This window comes from Thunnus albacares, chromosome 13 (assembly GCF_914725855.1).
Source record: "Thunnus albacares chromosome 13, fThuAlb1.1, whole genome shotgun sequence".
NCBI classification, from domain to species: domain Eukaryota; kingdom Metazoa; phylum Chordata; class Actinopteri; order Scombriformes; family Scombridae; genus Thunnus; species Thunnus albacares.
The window spans coordinates 8,757,060-8,775,803 of record NC_058118.1 but is presented as its reverse complement, the minus strand read 5'-3'; the positions used below and the strand labels follow the sequence as shown (position 1 = coordinate 8,775,803).

General features: G+C 39.7%; 1 protein-coding gene across 2 annotated transcripts in view; it reads right to left on the bottom strand.

The window, feature by feature from the left end:
* Window positions 1-18,744, bottom strand: part of pcdh1a (protocadherin 1a) — a 97,671-nt gene that overhangs the window by 12,140 nt on the left and 66,787 nt on the right. For both annotated transcript variants that reach the window (XM_044371663.1, XM_044371662.1), the window contains exon 4: window positions 8,978-9,197. In XM_044371663.1, coding sequence (XP_044227598.1) covers window positions 8,978-9,197 — 220 coding nt within the window. The remainder of the gene's footprint in view (window positions 1-8,977; window positions 9,198-18,744) is intronic.

The following is an 18,744-nucleotide window of genomic DNA, read 5'->3' as shown; positions in this document are numbered from 1 at the left end:
CATATATCAGCAGGAGTGATATAAAGATTTAACTGTGATAAAAATTAATACACACAGATTTAAATAATGCAGTCACAGGAGATACATCATTTTCAGTCCGAGTATGGACAAACATCAACATAATCTCACAAAATCCGATCTTCAGAATCATATAAGCAGCCCATGTATGCGGCTAAATGATGACCCTGGGGAGGCAAAGCTTTATTTGACCGCTTACTGTAGCCAGAGACTTGCTGCGTGACTGACAATTCACTGGGAAAGTCAGAATACTAACGCAGTCAGATGGAAAGCTCTGTTCCTGCAATGCTCTGAACAATACAGCTATGTGTTTGGAGCAGGACAATTCAAATTTATAACATGATGAAATATGGAAATTGCCTTTTGTGCAGCAGAGAGGCAACAGGAGAGAACAGCAGCAATCTCCAAATGCTGTGCTGCCAGGCCTCAGCTTTTCTGACAAGGCTTTGATTAAAGAAAGAGGAAAAAATATCACATGGAATCAAGAGCGTGATTGAATATATAATTATTAAGGAAAACTGCAAATTTCAGTCTTTAAATATGGACTTAAAGAGAAACGCAAAACACAGAAGGCAGCAGGGGGTCATCATTTCTGCTTATGAGACCAGCATGATTCCCCCGCCCTGTTCTTCCTTAACGATCCATAGTATTCAGCTGCATGTTCGTGATTGACCTTTATAAGCTTCGGCATGGTGAACAAGTGTCAAAAGTCATGTCCTTTGATGTTGTTGAAACCCTCTAACAGAAAGAATCATCACCAAAATAACAATGGTGACCTAATATTAACTGAGATATTGGAGTAAATGTGGGGGAGAGGCAAGAACACTTGGGAATTTCTGGGAGGCCAAGTATTTTAGTTAATTGAATGAAGACCCCCATCTGCACTTTAGTGCTGTGTATTAAAAGGGCATTAAAATAGCAATATAAATGTTTTATCACATTAGAATAACATAAATGGACAGGACACTACACTACACTACATTATGAGATAATAAAATGAAAGTTTAATGAACTGATTAAAAAAATAGGTCAGTGACGGAGTCTGGATCTGTCTGTGACCCAACATGAAAAGAGAAAAATATCATAAGCTTCCACGTTTCAGTCAACCGTTGAGATTGAGCCGTGCGCACCAGGCATATTCACTTTGCTTTCATGCCATGTGAGTGTGGCTAGTGATGAGGTAGATTGGGGCTATCAAGTGTGAGGAAGCCATAGCAATAACAACAACAAAGCAGGAAAGCAGTTAGAAGAGGGAAGAAAAGCAAATGCACAACTAGAGTAAACATCGATGTTTTTTTTTTTTTTATTAAAGTGGCTGCACCCACCATCTGTTTTTTTCAGTGCCTGTGGTGGCTGTGTTTATGATGGGTACCTCAACTCCAGGGTAGATACAGTTTCAAAGTAGACAGCTCATCAAGAGCGACAGTGAGTGACAAGTGTTGGGACCTTGAAACATGACCATCTTAGAGGGAGTTACCCGAAGGGAAAGTGAAAAATCCATATTATTGCTTTAAGTAAAATAAACCCCTGGTGGTGACCAGTGACTTGCAAAAAGATGTTTCTGTTACAGCTTGGAACTAGCACAAATCACTCACAATTTTACAATGGAGTGAAGTACACGCTAATTAAAGCATATCCAGCAGATACGCAGGATGAACAGGATGAAAACAAGCTTCATCATGCAAAATTCTGTCAGAATTACTCCACTTCTGGCTTGAGAACAAGGGCTCTTTAGGGAAGGCTTGAGCCAGGAAGTGAGTTTTAATGTGAGTTTTGAAAGCCAGAAATTGCTAGTACTGGTGAAGTGATCACTGAGATGTGGCATTGATCAAAAAACCCTTTCAAGCCTCTGTAAAAATATTCTTTTTTTTTTTTTTTTTTTTTGGTAATAGGGCAGTAAAGTGAAGTTATGGCACCTTAAATGCATACCAATGTAACATGCATGGCCATGAGGTTAAGCAAGACAAATTCAGGTTATTTCTATTTAGCTCAAGGCATGCAGAATATTGACTGCATGATATACCATGTTAACACAAAACTGCAAATTAAGAATTGATCCATTCACAAGGTGGATATTTCCATTTGTAAAGAAATGTACTGCTGCTTTCCATTTAGTGTAGAAAGGATTTTTTCAGTTTCACTGGATATAGTCCTCATTGAGTTTGTAAGGTCCTTGAACTGCAGTGAATTCTGAGATATCCTCAACTGACTGTGAGAAAGCCTTAAAGCAAGAGCGGCTCCATTCCTCTGTGACTCACTGGAAATAAGGAAATGCATGTCAGACCCATACAGTACAATTCCAGTCCCTCAAGTGCCATCCATCATTGAAGGGCAGAACACTAGTTAGAGGGAGGTTTGGCGGCTCTCGGTCCCCATCACACTATGATGGAGAGATGACCCCCGGGGCCTTTCTCTGATGCCGGCTTGAGCTGCCCGACCAACTGAGGTTGAAGTGGATATGGCCCCTCGCCAGCATCCCCTCCCTGATGCACAATGCTCTACCTGCTCTACGAATCACATCTGGGGTGAGTCTGGGTAAGACCCTGTGAGAGCAACAGAGCACTACCACCACTTTCTATTTCTGCCTCCATAATTATCCTTAAAGTTCCAACTCATGATCCCATGTACCTGCCAGTGGACACTCAAGCTAAAAGGAGCAACTCTTACAGCCATGAACGACACTGGGCTAATTAAGAAATCTTTCTCCATGTGTCTTTATAAACTTGTTCTTTCAAACCCACGTTTACACACACATTACCACCTCCAAACCTGCTGCTTCAGCACGCTGTAGCCCAGACTCACTGGAGTGGCAAGAGCAGGCAGTGTGCTATCCAATTTTTGCCTAAGTACAGAGAGCCATCCACGTTTGTTAGAGTAATACATGAGCACATCTAAAGCTTAGGGATACTGGCTTAGGCATACTGGCTCACTCATTCATTTTACAAGCTTAGTGCTAAAACCGGACATTTTCAGTGGCAGTGTGGTGTTAAAAGCACTATTTATGGAACCTAATGTGTGCTTATATGCATGTACTTTCCTTTCTGCGCATAATTCAGAACACTCATCTGGGTTTTCATCCATGTTATATACATCTGGATAAGAGCTGAGTAGCTTGTGTAGATCTCAATTAAAATGACGAGATATGTCCCTAGAAAATGTTCTAGAAATTGTCTGCTAAATCAATCATGATTTATGCTTTCCGCTTCTTTATAATTTAAACAACATTTAAATAAACATGTTCTATTATTTAAACAACATTTTTACAGTTTTTCCATGTTTTCCCAGCAAGAAAAAAAAAATATAATAATACCCAACACAAAACATACAGTATATTCAGACTGTACAAACTAAACCCCAAATCAATTTCAGGTTCTGACAAAAGCATGCTATTATCAGTGATGTTATCATCGCAGTCTTCCAGTCAGCTGGACACAATGATGAAACTGCAGAGAAATCGCTTTTATGTGTAAAAGAAGGTAGTATGAAATTGAATGCAAGGGGTAGATTTATTGGGATAATGGGACTTCTATTCTGGTTCAATCTAGATTTCACAAGTGGCTGCAATCTTTGCCGCACAACAATATGTCAGTTCACACTAAGACACAATAAGCCAATTCCATACTTTGCTACAGTTAATGGTCTGAGCTGTGATGCCGTGTCCTTTCTCTCACACAGCCCCCTCACTCAAAGGTTTGGCCTGTCTGCAGTCATTTGACAAATACTGTAATGTGCAAGGCCAAAGTTTTGGCTGAGCGTGTAGGTCGCATTGTTAGTGATCACACAAGCGAAAGCACATTTTCGGATTCAAATTGGGCGAGGAAAATCTAGACACGTTCAAAACTGTGAGGCCTTGACACATCATCAGTTCCATTTTGGATTCAGCTGCATTGTCCCATAAAGTCATTGGTAAAAGGGTGATAGTAAACCATTGTCCATGGTGTCAAAGCCTAATCTAGGTTAGAGAGTTTAATTCTTTAATTCTGCTCCAGTTAGGATCTTCCAGTGACCTATTTGCTCTGAAATAAAATTACAAACAATCAGGGGGTAACAAACAGCAGCAGCTGATGTGAGCAGAGCACAATGCGTGTGCTACAATGAGCTCCGGATTATAGGCCTATTACTCATGACAACTTGCCTCAGGGGACCACTTATAAGCATGTTTTTTTTTTCTACAAAAACCTCCACAAAACTGCCAGTCCCATGACCTGTCCCCTCTCGGGTGGTGGCAGTTCCAGCAGTGGCTGGCGTAGGCCACGGTGCCGGTACAGGGTGGCATGGTCTCCACTGGTGGTCCTTCTTTGTTTTTCGACCAGGGGTCAGCGAACCCCTAGTGGCCCGTGGTGTAATTGCAAGGGGTCCGTGAAATAATATAATATGCAGGGGGTCCAGTATCCAAAAAATGGTCTACTCCATTCAATAGTACAAAACAGGCAGAGTCTGTGACAAGGCACAATGACATCTGTGTGAAGAAACCCACACGCCTGCATCAGCATGCTATACTGGCCCAAGCTGGCACTCACAGGACAAACAAGCCCCATTATGCTGACGTTCTGCCTCTCCGACTGCACAATGTCTTCCTCCAGATATCTCTTTATTTAAAAATGTTCCTCATGCTATGCACATTTATACATGCGTCATATTATTTTAGTGCACACACAAAACAAGTATTCACATGGAACCAATGATGTTGAAGCAGTAATGAATAAAAGCAGAGAAAAATCCCTGACAGGAGTTCAAAAAGAACAAATATACAACACTACATGCATCATCTAAGAGATCTAAGGCAGGAAAATCAGACAGCATTACTAAAGAACCTCATTATCATGCAAATGCCATTTATTCCATTTTATCTCACCCTTCTCAATAGCCCATATGGCAGTGAGTCCACACAGAGGAAGACACAGAGAGACCTCATGCTGGGCAACCGGCCACATCAAAATTCCTCCATCTGTGGTCAATTGAGTTTGTGTGTGTGTGTGCGTGTGTGTGTGTATGTGTGCGTGTGTGTGTGTACCTGTCTTCAATCCACCTGTGTCCTGTCGGTGCTAGCCCTCATATCACAGCCAAGATGCCTAACAACTGATCCCCAGAAGAGTGATTATTGTCTTGGTTGGACTGGACATGACGGGATTGCCGATCAAACTTGTGTCCCAAGAAGAGAGCAGAGGCCTATCAAGGGACCCAAATGAGTCATGCCTGACGGTTCTGGGCGGCACGAGGTTAAACAATTTATGTTATGTGACTCCTGGTGTGTGCAGGGACTCAAAATATGCTAACTGGCTAGGGTTGTCATCAGTTTTCTTTGTTATGAAATGTAAGTGCTGGAAGCCATTGAGAAACTAGGTGAAACAAAATCAAATCAAGTGAATTCATTCATCTTGTGTTACTGATATTATATAAATAAACAGTTTTTGGTACTTGTGTCATTTTTATGAGGACTTGAAATGCCAGACATAATATAAACAGCAAATCACCAAAGTGATGCATTCTCCCCGTGAACTGATCATTAACAAATATTGTACTATAAATCACTTTGATTTGATCCCTAATCAAAATCTGATCAGCAGTGTCTGAGACACAGTGGATGGACACATGGGACAGACAAAGACCAGTTCTTGGTCCTCCGCTGGTTTCACTGTGGAGTTTCACTGGAAAGGAATAAAAGGCTTTGTAATTTATGTAATGATAACTGTCTGTGGGATGAATATCGTGTTTTGTTTGAATGTAAAAACACAACTATTATGAAGAATAGATAGAAATACCTGCCAAATACTTTGCAAACCATCCTTCTATGTTTAAACTTATATTATTATTGAAGACAAATAAACCAAGGATAGCATGTAAACAAGGTGCATTTTTGAGTAATGGTCTGCCTCTCTTTAAGTGACTTAGTCTGTGCTAAAGATCTATTCTGGCTGTTTACCATTGTACTACTGCTTTGTTTTCTATTGTACTCCATAACACAATGTGGTTTCGAGTAAATAAAATCTGAATCTGAGTCTGACAAATCATGCATCTTGACAGCAACCAGACATACAAGATAAGCATTTTTCATGCTTTCTAAAGCAATCAATTTAAAAAGAATTACAGAGCTCAGTGATTATGATGAGAGTCTATTAAAGTAAAATAGCACTGTAATCAAAATGATTTAGAGATTTGAGTGTGTGATGTAACAAAGTCCAATGTAAACAAATACATGCATGCAGGTGCGTGCACACACGCACACACACACACACACACACATCCAAGGGATAAACATTTTCTGATGAGGCTAACCAACAGCTGAGCAATGTGCACGTGACACGCCTGAACATAAGAGTGAAAGATACACATGGGAAAACTGAAATGGAGTGCACACTAACACAGCCTGAAGACAAGAATTAGAAAAAAGTGGGAGGAGGAAGCAGCTGCTCAGGCAAAGGAAAAGAGGAACTCTAGAAATTAATTGCTGCAGATCAGGCAGCATACATGCCTTATATCAGAAATGTTATTACTGTCGTTTGAATCTACTCTTAACACCAAAGCCTAGAACCATGAGGGAATACATTGATGTCTACTTCAGTGAATCGGAGAAACACTTTTGTCTCTGCCAACCAGTCCAAGAACACCAAGTCATATTAACTATATTTAACAACAAAAATAAAATTTAACACAAACATTCACCAACTAATATAAAAATAACTAAAAATTTGTCTTTGCTAGTTACCAATCTCTGGCATTAATATCCTTAATACTGGCCTGTCAACAGACTTTATATCAGCTAACTGACTCGTCTTTCGGTGCATTTCAGGAAATCTTTAGATGCCTTTAAGGATAAAAAACTTTTGACCATGGAGCTCAGACTCTAGAAGCTGACCTGATACCAGTCTAATATAGTCAAGGTCTGACTGTTCACATTGCTCCACAAACAACCAAAAGTGGATCTAAAATGGATCATGAACTACATCACTCTCCACTGTAGGCCACTGGTGCACTCTCAAAATGTAGATTCGCCACTGTCAAAGTTCAACTTGTATAACAAAATGCACATCCATGTCGATATTTCTGGGGCACAGAGATGCAAAGGCTGACAGTCTGGGGTTCATATATTGCTTTTTATCCAACTTAAATGGAGTGACACATCATGCTCACCTTCCCATTTTTTGCCTGTCAGTCATCTCTACTGCAATGAATAAAGCTCCGCACCAGTACAACCTGTCACTCTGTCACTCAAATGCTTAAAAAAAGACTTCACGTCACCATTCAGGTGGAGCAGGGGAGGAATTCCTCTGTCTCTTTTGATTTTCCTGTCTAATCCTTCATTTTATGTGGGCTCTCTGTTATCTCCCTGAAGTGGGAATCACATTTTAATTAGGTCTATCCTTGGTTAGCAGTTCATCTTTGCATCTCCGTCTCCTATGTGTTCATCCTATGGGCTTTGCCTCCTTGTCAGAGACTCTTAGTCCCCGCTCCCTGTCACAATCTAACATCTCCCCCATCTTGTGCCATCTTTTCATTCTTTAACTGCTCCATCTCCACTCGCAATCTTGCTCTCCTGCTGCTGACAACAAAGAGCACCCTGTCTGAGAAAAAACCTGTGTTCTGCAGATGGGAAAAACACAATAAACAGCCACAACAATAGAGAAAAAAAGAGAGTGCATATATTACACATTTTAAGTGCAGAGAGCAGATGGAAATAATCAGCTGTTGGCTCATGGGCCTTAAACAGCTAGCCTGTGTATGTGATGACTAAATCTATCCATTAAATGGGATATTAAATAATCTCTGACCTCTATAGGGTTAGAGGAAGCTGCAACATTGGCAAGAGTCATCCTCTTGTACACACCCACCACCCCTTCCTATCCTTTAATTATATCACAAACTTATACAAACAAATACACATTTACAATAGAGATGAATAAGTCACCTAATGACATCCAACATAATTGTCTGGTGAAGAGTTGAGGCATCACAATGCAAAATAATATACTAATGATATAACTTTGTCATGCGCTATTTCAGCATGAGGGTGACAATAACTATCAACTCTATCAGGTCCTTGCTCATAAAAACCCTGTTTTGTATATGTCACTAAAAGTCTTATTACTTTTCCTTAAAATCCACATTATGCAAAAAAGCAGAACCGCCCATGCTTTTGAAAATGAATCTATACGTTCACATAAATGAAAAAATGGAAAGGTGAGCTGCAAAATATCAGCATGTAAAAGTGTCTAATCCAGAGAGCGGTGCAATGCAAAATACTATAACTGGAAATGCACCATGTAAATCACTTACCATACTGTGTTACAAGACAGGTAATGGATTATGTTTGACAGCTTAAGGCAGCAAAATTGTTATTATGATACTCAGTTCACAGAATGGCAGTTACAGCTCTGGCTATGACTTTTTTTTCTTTTAATATGGACCAATGCTGAGATCATCAGTGTTTAGCTCCTGGATTGATTACCGTGCCTCGAAAATATGGCTCCTGCACACCTAAGCTGTAGTTTAACTTCATTCCAACTAGAGGCAAGGAAATGCTTAGAGTAAACACAGTGATGTCTGCACAGATGTCATGGTTCAGATTTATTTAGAGGGCAAATGCTCCATTAGTTGGGCTTTTTTAATTAGCACACTTGTGAGGAAGGGTCATTAAGGATGTCTGACAGAGGACCTGCTGATGAGGAGGATGGAGACACTGCTAACGCCGACCCAGAAACAACACGCACACACACACACACAGATCTGCTTAAAAACCAATAACATTTTACACAGTCATCGACAAACACAGCAACTCACTGTCAGTGGTGTCACAACATTTCCTCTCTAAAGTTGCCACAGAGCACAAACAAATCTTCCACAAATGTCTCCATTGACAACACCACACACACACACACACACACACACACAGAAAGCCAAACAGATCCATTTACATTTAAATACATATTCATACATAACAGAATGGAGGGGATTGTCATACCATTTTCAGGGTGTTCAGTCTCTCCAATGCTGCCATCTGGAGTGGTTCTCTCATAGTGGTCTTCAGGCAGGGTCAGGGGTCCGATGCGAGGACCAGAGGATGACTTGCTGCTGGGTGTCTCTGATTCCTCCAAGCCGCTGTCATAGTAGCTGTGCTGAGAGGTATCCTGCAGGTCTTGCACAGGGTTGGTGGTGGAGAAGGTCACTCGCCGATGGGGATGCTAAAAAACAGAGAGACAGCAAATGAGTTTCTTCTTTTTCAACTTCACTTTTCCTTTTGTTTGTTGGTTCCATGGAGACACCAAGTGGGTTGTGTGGTAGCAGTTACAGCTCAAAACTCCACCATTTAAGACAACTGTCTGAAATTTGCCGGCCTTATAAAGTTCACTCTTCAAAAGTCAGAAAATAGTATTAAATATTAAACACTCTTAAATATTAAATAGTCTTTTGCACTATTATTATTCTGAAGATTATATAAGGTAGAAATATATGAACGGAGTGAGGTCACAGACTTCAATAATAAGAGTGTGCATATTAGCAGCAGCATAAATTGAATAAATTGAGACAAAAATACATACACTATTAAAATATCTCATATTATACCACAGAATTTAGATATCTAAATATGGGCCATGTGTTTAACTGTCCTGTATATGTAAAGAATGATTAAAATCTATTTGTATGCAGTATATAATAAATGAGCAGATGTACTGTATGTTCAAGAACTTTAGAGAAATGTGTTGACAAAACAAATGACAAATCCTGACATGTTGACAATGTATATGATTTTAAAACTCTACACACCTTATCTATGACAATAAAACAGCAGGTACATCCAGGGTACAGACATTGAACATGTGCGTATTCATGTTATCAGATGGAGGTGGTGTACAGTATGTACAAAAATAAAAAAACAATAACGTACATATTCCATGCACATTATTGTTTGTTATTTACACAATTAAACTCAGAAAATGTTATTGGATAGAAGTAACCTTTGTATAGAGTTATAGTAATTCCTGTGGAGATAATGTCTATACATTTGTGCAGACTGTGCAAACACATGTCAAACAAGTGACATAGGGTGTTCAAGAGATTGAAAACGTGGAAAGTAATATTATTGCTGCTATTATTATTATTACTCAGGCAAAAGTTTCATTTTATAAATCTGCCACTGCCAAATGAATTCTGATGACAATGATTGGTACACTAATCAGTAGCCCCAGCGAGCTACTTCCTATCTCCATATTTTAATATTTTCCCTTTCCACAGCTTTTGATGTTTAACCGAGTGGAAAGCTAGACAATATTTCTGCAATTTAACTGAAAAAGAATCCCAACAAGATCTAAATAAGGCTAACAAAAAGAACAAAATGAGCATTGGAAACATAGTTTGTGACAGTCACTACTTTGCCAGCATTAGAATACATCATTAGATCTGCTTTCGCTGTTAGATACTGATAAGCTTTGATGAAAGAATAAAAGAGTAAATGAATGAATGAAAATACTGATGAAATCCTGAATTTGATAGCTTGAAGAGGAGCAGAGCGCCATATAATAAATCATTCAAGATCACACCCTTTATCAAATTGAACGGCTTGTAAATACAGTTAGGAGACCATTAAATTTCCTCTTCCAAAGATCAGTTTACTAATGGCGACTTACCACCGATCCACAACAGAAAGATGACTCCTTATAGTGCACATGCAATCACACTCTTCCCCCACCCCCACACATGAGCACCTCTCGTAAAAGTCAGGAAAGCACTGATACAGCAGAACAGGCCTGCCTCTGCTGCTCGAGTCATCCCAGATCAATACCACGGGTCTGTGCTTTCTACCATTCAACCACTTTTCTGCCAAACAAATCCATGCTAGAAATCATTCGAACCATCATCCTTTTAGTACATACACACCAGATATTGAGAAATGCTTTTAGAGCTCGGGTAAGTGCTATCAACACTGTGTTCTTAATACCATTACTGGGCTTAGAAATGTTTCCAGAAACCTGCTCATCTCCCATCATCTCAACCAGACATATTTTTGCTCACTGCGCAGCTGGATCTCTTAGTCCTTCATCTAAATAATGATTGAGTTCTGGGATGCATCATATTTTTTCACCTAGTACTGCTATAACATCAATATATCAAACAAGGTATACATCAGGAAATCTATCTTAGCCCTATAAGCTACCTGCTAAATTTTCTAAACAAAAGAGAAAGATTCTGGAGACACAACAAAACAATGGCTCCTTATATATTTGTCTGTGATAGTGATTTGTATGCCTGGTGCAAAAACAAGAAAAAGAGGGAAATGGGATGACTTGAGGGATAAGAGTAAAACATTTGTTTTCTTTCCATTAAACATGCTCTTTGATTGGTGCTGCTTTGCACAGTAACATTTTCTAACTCAAAAGCTGTGTGTGTTGAGCTGGAAATATGTTATCTATCACAGAAAGAACGCACTGTTTATCATTACTCGCTCATGTCAATTATTTGCGATAACAGGCCAAACTTATTACAAATTCTCAGTTATTCTACTACTGTTATTGTGTTATTTAAATAAATGTACTATTGCCTCGTGTTGCTGGACTAGACAAATGATATATTTCAATGGTGCATTCTTAAAATGATCGGGGGTCTCTGTGGCTCCGTGAGTATTTAAATGCTGGGCGGCATTTACAGTTGTTGTTCAAATATGGATTCTTGCTTAAACTTCTCCTCAAGGCATCACTCCAGAGAGTCAGCATGTTTCCTGGTTATGATAACTAGCTAAGGCTGCAGAGATGGGAAATAGATTCTCCTTTTAGTGGTAGCACAAATCCTTTGCCAGGCCTTGGGGGCTGCAGGGATGCAGTAAGACGGAAGGATGGAAGGGGAGGCTGAGCAGGAGAGGGGAGTTGGTCAGGCAGACACGGACGGCGCTTTGGCTGGAGGGGACAAGCAGAAGGATTAGATTCTAGGAGACTGGAGGCGGGAGTGGGGGATTGTTTGGGCATTGTGGGTAGGAGTAAGAAGCTATGGGGCTAAGAATGAAAGAGGGGACATTTATGATGACATCTAAATTCATAACCCCATTTGGATTGGGCTAAAATGGCCTCATTTATGCGCGTAAAATTACAATCCCAAAGCAGATGGAAAGATTCAGCAGGATTCTGTCTTTATGAGGGGACCAAGACACATTTTAACAGAGTAATAAACAGCAATCATCCACTGCCTACCTGGAGCTCCCGTAGCGTTTGGAGCCCCTTTTTCTGTCAGGCTGCCAGAAATATTATCTACAACCTACTGCCTCAGAATAATCCCAAGCCACACATGGTTGCACCTGAATGTTTCCATTGATACACTGATATGCCAAAAAGCCAAAAGAGATGCTGGCAGTAAATTAATTATGTAGTTTCTTCGATTCATTACTGTTTGCATGGATTCATGGTCAAGTAAGATTAAAAGTGATCACAGTTTTATTATATACTGTAAATTAGGTTAATTTCCCCTTTAACCAGCTGTCCTCCACTGCATTAAGTAAACAAAAACAGTAAAAATCAGAATGACTGCTACATCCACCTATTTTCCTTAAGCTTTTCAGTGCCATAGATCCCACACTTATCTACACAAAGACCACCCCCACCCCTAGTGCTGAGATTGCGTTGCTTTATTGCCTTGAACATAATGCACTTGAAAAAAATAAATTAAAAGCAGACTGTGCACCTACACTGCATGACAGCCTGTGCCTTTCCTTTCCCATCTGCAACCTCACACGTACATAATTGGTATTTCAAAAACATGGGTCAGTACCTGAACTAGTCAACTTTGAATGAACAAATAAGCTACTTGTTATGAATCACATATATAGGAATGATTTGCACATCATGGTCTTTACACAAGTTTGTGTCATTTCTAAAATTGTAGATTACAAAATAAAAGTGAGAGATTATTTTCTCCACAGACAAAAGAAAAATGTCTTTTCTCGTTTTTTTTGAAAAAAGTTTTGGGAATGTTTTGATTGTGACTGACATCGCCTTCTTGTTGTGGACATTGCAACATACAGTATAATAAAAACTGTTGTCTAACCAGGGCGTGCTGTTAAGGACGAATTTTTTTGGATGACCAAATGTCAAATTAGAGGGTCTTGTCACAAAACAAAAATTATTTAGGAACTCTCAGGCAGAGTAATAAGTAAAGATACATTACAAGCTTTTAGATGTGCTTGTGGCTGTGTCTCAGGAGGTAGAGCAGGTCGACCACTAATCAGAAGATCGGCGGTTCGATCCCCGGCTTCTCCAGTCCGCATGCCAAAGTGTTCTTGGGCAAGATACTGAACCCCAAATTGCTCCTGAATGGCTCCATTGGTGTGTGAGTGTGAGTATGTTGGAATGACCATTCTGATGAGCAGGTTTGCACCTTGCATGGCAGCCTCTGCCATCAGTGTATGAATGTGTGTATGATTGGGTGAATGTTGGCATGTAGTGTAAAGCACTTTGAGTGGCTGGAAGAATAGAAAGGCGCTACATAAATGCTGCCCATTTACCATTTGAGGTTGTTATGTCGGCTGAAGGTACTCATTTGTAATTAACAGAACTATTGTTGTAATACAACAAAAAAACAAAAAAACATTTGACTTCATAAGCACTACACCCTCCTCTCCCTGTCCTTCTTACATTCTTACATGCCAACATGCCAACTGTAGTGTTGCCTCTGCTGGTGACTACACATCATATATTAAAACAATGGGATACCACAACATGATATGACATAACTTAGTTTCAAACAACTGATAAGGAGTGAAAACAGTCTGACACAGATCATAAGTGATGATCTAAGTGAGTTAAACCACAAGCTTAAAGCTCTATATTTATGGTAAGAGAAGCCTGCTAGTCTGAATTTAGCATTTTAGGCTATGCTGAGACTGGCAGCACATATCAGATTTATGGTACACAATAAATATTTCATTTATCAATTATCAGATTCAAACTACATTCATAGGTGTTTCATATCCGCTTAAGCTTTCAAACTGTCTTTTACATCGCTTTCAATTTGACACATAACAGTGACGTCATGTCCAGAGAGCTGTCAGCCCTGTTAGCTGGCTGTGACTGCTGCAAAAAATATATATATCAAACACCTCTGTCACTGATGTTGTCTGGTGTGATGGAGGACTTCTGCTCTGAGACTAGATATTGCTATGGTGTGAAGAGTTAGAGGATATATCTCCATTATTCACCCAGCCTGCGGCTTGCTGTTTTGTGTTCATATTGGAAAAATGCACCACCACTTTGTGAATGCACTCGTGCCTATGTCGTCTCCACAGCAACTGATGCAGATGGGTTATCGTTATATCTAATCGCTTGCAAATAACAGTCTGGACAGTCTGTCCTAAAGATCAGATTTGAGAAAAAAAAGGATTTGCCTGCAGTTTGAATGAAGGGAAAAAGGGATTCCTGGGGCAAATGGCTGTGCCTAAGCAACAAGAAGAGCGTTCTGGTGACTATGGAGCATCTCTATTGCCATTGCTGATTTGCACCAGTGATCCCTGATGGGACAGCAGATCCCACTGCTGTTGTGCTTTCCCATAGAACAGAGTACTCAGTGTGAATGCCCTGGAGCTACCTGACACCACTCTGCCGTAAGGTGCCCTGTCATATAGCCAAGCTTCGCTGATTGCCAGTGCACAGGGTTGCTGGTACTTATGCAGATGGGAAAGCTTTTCCATCCACAACTTTTTGAAAAGACTTTCAGCACATTTGCAGTTGAGTTAGATTTAGTGTTTGAATCTCTTTCTTATGCGTCCAAGTTTGGTGTTTTGACTTACCTGTATGTGAATATTTGGTGATCAAACTGGCGATTGAATTGTGTGTACTTTAACTACCTTGTAGAAATAATTCCATGGTGTACTGTATTTCACAGCAAGCAGCAGTTGAGTGGTTGATTGTATATATGGTGGGACTAGATATTCTGGTATCACAGAATATTAACATAATAATTAAGTATATTTAATAAATATAACACAGAAGATTATATTTTTATTATTATTTTAGAATGGTACTCTGGTGGTTCTTCTACACAAGTACCCCCATTTTATATTAATTTTAATAACGGTACATCCTTTAATATCTAACCTGAGATTGAAAGCTTGAGGAAGCATATAATCTTTGAGGCATTAACCTCTGATTTTTAATCTAAAGTGGTTGATACCCCATTTATGTCACTCTGATTGCATCTTCATTTATGCTACTCTGGCTGCTTACTAAAACATTTCTAGATCAAAGTCAAATAGTGCATAATTTTGATGAATTAATCATAAAAAATAATCCTTTTTAATCAATCCAGTTATCATAACATCATGTGCTAGATAGATGATATGCTATTTGCTGTACCACTAATATAATTTTGCTCTATATTTCCCTCTATATTTCGCTGCTATGTTAAAATGTTATTTTGCCCAAAGCTGAAACAATTTACAACAGAGAAAAGCACCAAACACTGAATTTAAATAAAATTTTGTGTTACTTTCCATGTCCAGTGAGTAGCAATGAATTTGTCACAGTTAGTTTGTTGCCAAATGTTTTCATTTAAATTTTTTATTACACAAAGGTATTGTTAAAGCTGAGTCATTGAGGCCAGTGAAACATGCTGAATATTCAGAATTTCAGTTGGACATGCAAAGAACAACCACCACCTGCGTTTCATAACTTTGAAGAAGACACATGAATGGGAATAATAACCAACACAGTCATTGCTATGTTGTATAGCAACTTGGGTGCTATTCGCTGGTCGAAAATACAGCTTCTACAAAGAGTTACGAAACAGTATCTTTTCTTCTAATAAAAGCAAACCAGTGAAATGGGAGGCTTCAGAAAGTGAAGAATGTAGTCTATATGTTTCACAGTCACACATACACACACACACACACACACACACAGACAGGTGAAAAGAAAGGAACGAGGTTATGAGCATGATGCTCATAGGATTTCATTTACTTTTCAATGGAGTGCTTTTAACCGGTTGTGAAGCCAAACAGCTATAGTATACTCCGCTGGAATACCCTCAACTTTTCTAGCTGCAGGAAACCTATGTGGCCTTGTTTATAAATCCTGAGTTGAGGTATATTGTATGTGTACTGGAGCTGGAAGCCAGACTTTTCCTATTGAATCACAGTTCTGTGTCTCTCAGATATTATGAAATGGGTTTTCTGCCCATGTTAAAGGAAACGGCTGATGTCTCAGTGCCCCTGTGATATGAAAAATTCAATTTAAAAGGATGAGAGAAAGAATGGTGCACGGCCTATTTTCATTCCCCCACACTGAGAGATATGAGAATGATGTTCTATTGTGTGGAGGAAATGATGCCAATCGTACTGCAGTGAAATTCCTTCATAATTCAATTCAATTTCTTCTAAATCCCAATGGCAAGCTCCTCTGCCAAAGAGAGGCAGAATGACGGAGACAAAAAGGGAGGGCTGGAGAGTAAGATGGAAGAAGACGGACTAAAGATTGAGACTAAAACAATGGGGAAAGAGAGAGCAGCCAGACTTGCTGAAAGGTAAGGGGAAGAGGCGGTGATACAAAGTGGAGGGGAAGTGGATAGAAGAAAAATGTTTTAGTAATGATTAATTTTGATCACTGTGGCATTTTAAGTATAGCCAACTAATTTTCTCTAATTACCTCTCTGCAGCGTCTGACAGCCAGCAGAGAAAATCATTTTTTGTTAAGATCTAACAGGACAAGCTGCTACAGCTAATTTTTGTTAGCGTTCAAAACTGGTATACTGAAGTATATGAAACCTGTGGTGTATACATCTTCTGTTATTCCGAATGTAGCATTAGTTGCAAAATGTGCATGTAAACTCTTTGATAGCCTGTGAGATTTCCCCGAGTGTGGTATCTAGAATTTCCATTTAGTTGCGATGTTTGTGAGTACATCTTGGCTCTGGCATTTTGGGCGTGTATGCAGGAATCAATGAGCTGCTGCCTCTGAAGGCACAGAAAAAATGAGCTGCACCAACAAATATGACAATGAAGAAGTGCACCTCTCAGTGCATGCAGCAAGCATAAAACCATAAAGACTGAAGCAGTTGCAAAGGAAATGCATATGGAACTGTTTTATTTTCCATTCCCCCATTATGTCTTCCATTCTCATCCCATCTACTGTTCTCTTCTCTCTCTTTCTCTGCACGCACACACACACACACACACACACACACACACACACACCCACACACACACCCACACACACAGTTGTTTTTGTAGGTGCAATAGCTCCAAGGCAAGCAGCGTGGAATTGGAGTCTTCAAAGAGTCTTGGATTATCAAAGAGACACAGCTACCAGAAAACTAGGGGACACGCTAGAGAGGGGGAGGGAAGAACATAAGTGAGAGGCGGGGAGGGGGGGGGGAGAGTGCAGAGGAGTCAGCATGGATTTGGGTGGAGGATGAAGTGATCAGACAGGGGAGGGGGGGGGGTGGATAAAGACCAGAAGTCCCTTTGTTCACGTACTGTACTGTAAATGGAGAGAAAAAAAGGCTGGAGTGAATGCATTAAAAAACAATCACATAGACCTTAATGGTCTTGATAGGCAAGACTGAATTCACATTCTTCACTGTCTGTGCCACCGCCTATTCTTGAGGTTCTTTTTTTTTTCTCCTACACAGAGAATTTCATTTCAATGGGAGCACTGGCCTTGAAATACCATAATGTTGTCACAGTAAAACCAAGTATTACTGCAGTAGGATCCACCAAGTGTGAATATAGCTGCCACATCTAATGACAAATCTGACTGTTCACGCCATTCCATACGACAGGATGTGGGAGTGCTGGTGTAAATGCATCACCCTTCGACAAAAAGCTCTCCGTCAGCCTCTCTGTCCCACAATGAGCTATGGATGTCTTTTTTCCATTACAAGAGCACTTCTCACTATAGAACACATTTCAAGTGAGTGTATGAAACGGATTCTGGTCGGTTCACTGCTGTCAGCTGCGGGGCATCATCCAGCAATGATCCTGTCCCGCTGCCACAGCTAACACACATAAACCTCCCACCTTCACTGACCTGGTTTGAACTAAATTAGGCGTATTTAATGTCTGATGAAAGCGTTAAATGCTCCTAGCACACAATGTCAAAAACAAATCAAAGTCCAAAAAGTAATTTTCTCTATGCAAAACTTTTCTTGTAAAATGTGGTTCTCATGTGAACAAAAGTCTTCCTCCTGCCTGTACCATTTGGTAATTTTGCAGGATGCCATGATATTGTTTGTTCTGACACAGGAAGAGGATTGCAGTTGTTAAGGAGTTGCACATGTTAAAGATGTTCTGTGTTGTTTTGATGGCATCAGCTTGTGAAGGCACACATGTACATGAACATAGACCAAAACCACAATACCACATGAATACAGTCAAAAAATGGAATCTTGATTGCTGTTTCTAAGCCACAATTAGCTGAATGAAGGCAGTACGCTGTGTGTGGATAGTACTAACACATGCAAGATTAAGATAACATTTTTGGTTGAGAGCAGAGAAGAGAAGACAACTTAGGAGACTGATAAAATACCTGGGATTCTAAGTATAGCTACTGTGTGGCAGACTGTTATGTTTAACATTGTACATGCAAAGCTTTTACTCATTATCTGATGATCAAATAATCGTTTTCTGTGTGCCACAGTTGAATTGCAATTGATTCATCAGCAACAGTTGTTTCTTTGAGCCTGTGCAGCTGTTATGTTAAATCTAATATACGTAGATACTGAGTTTGAGCTGATTAATAGTACACAATATAATTT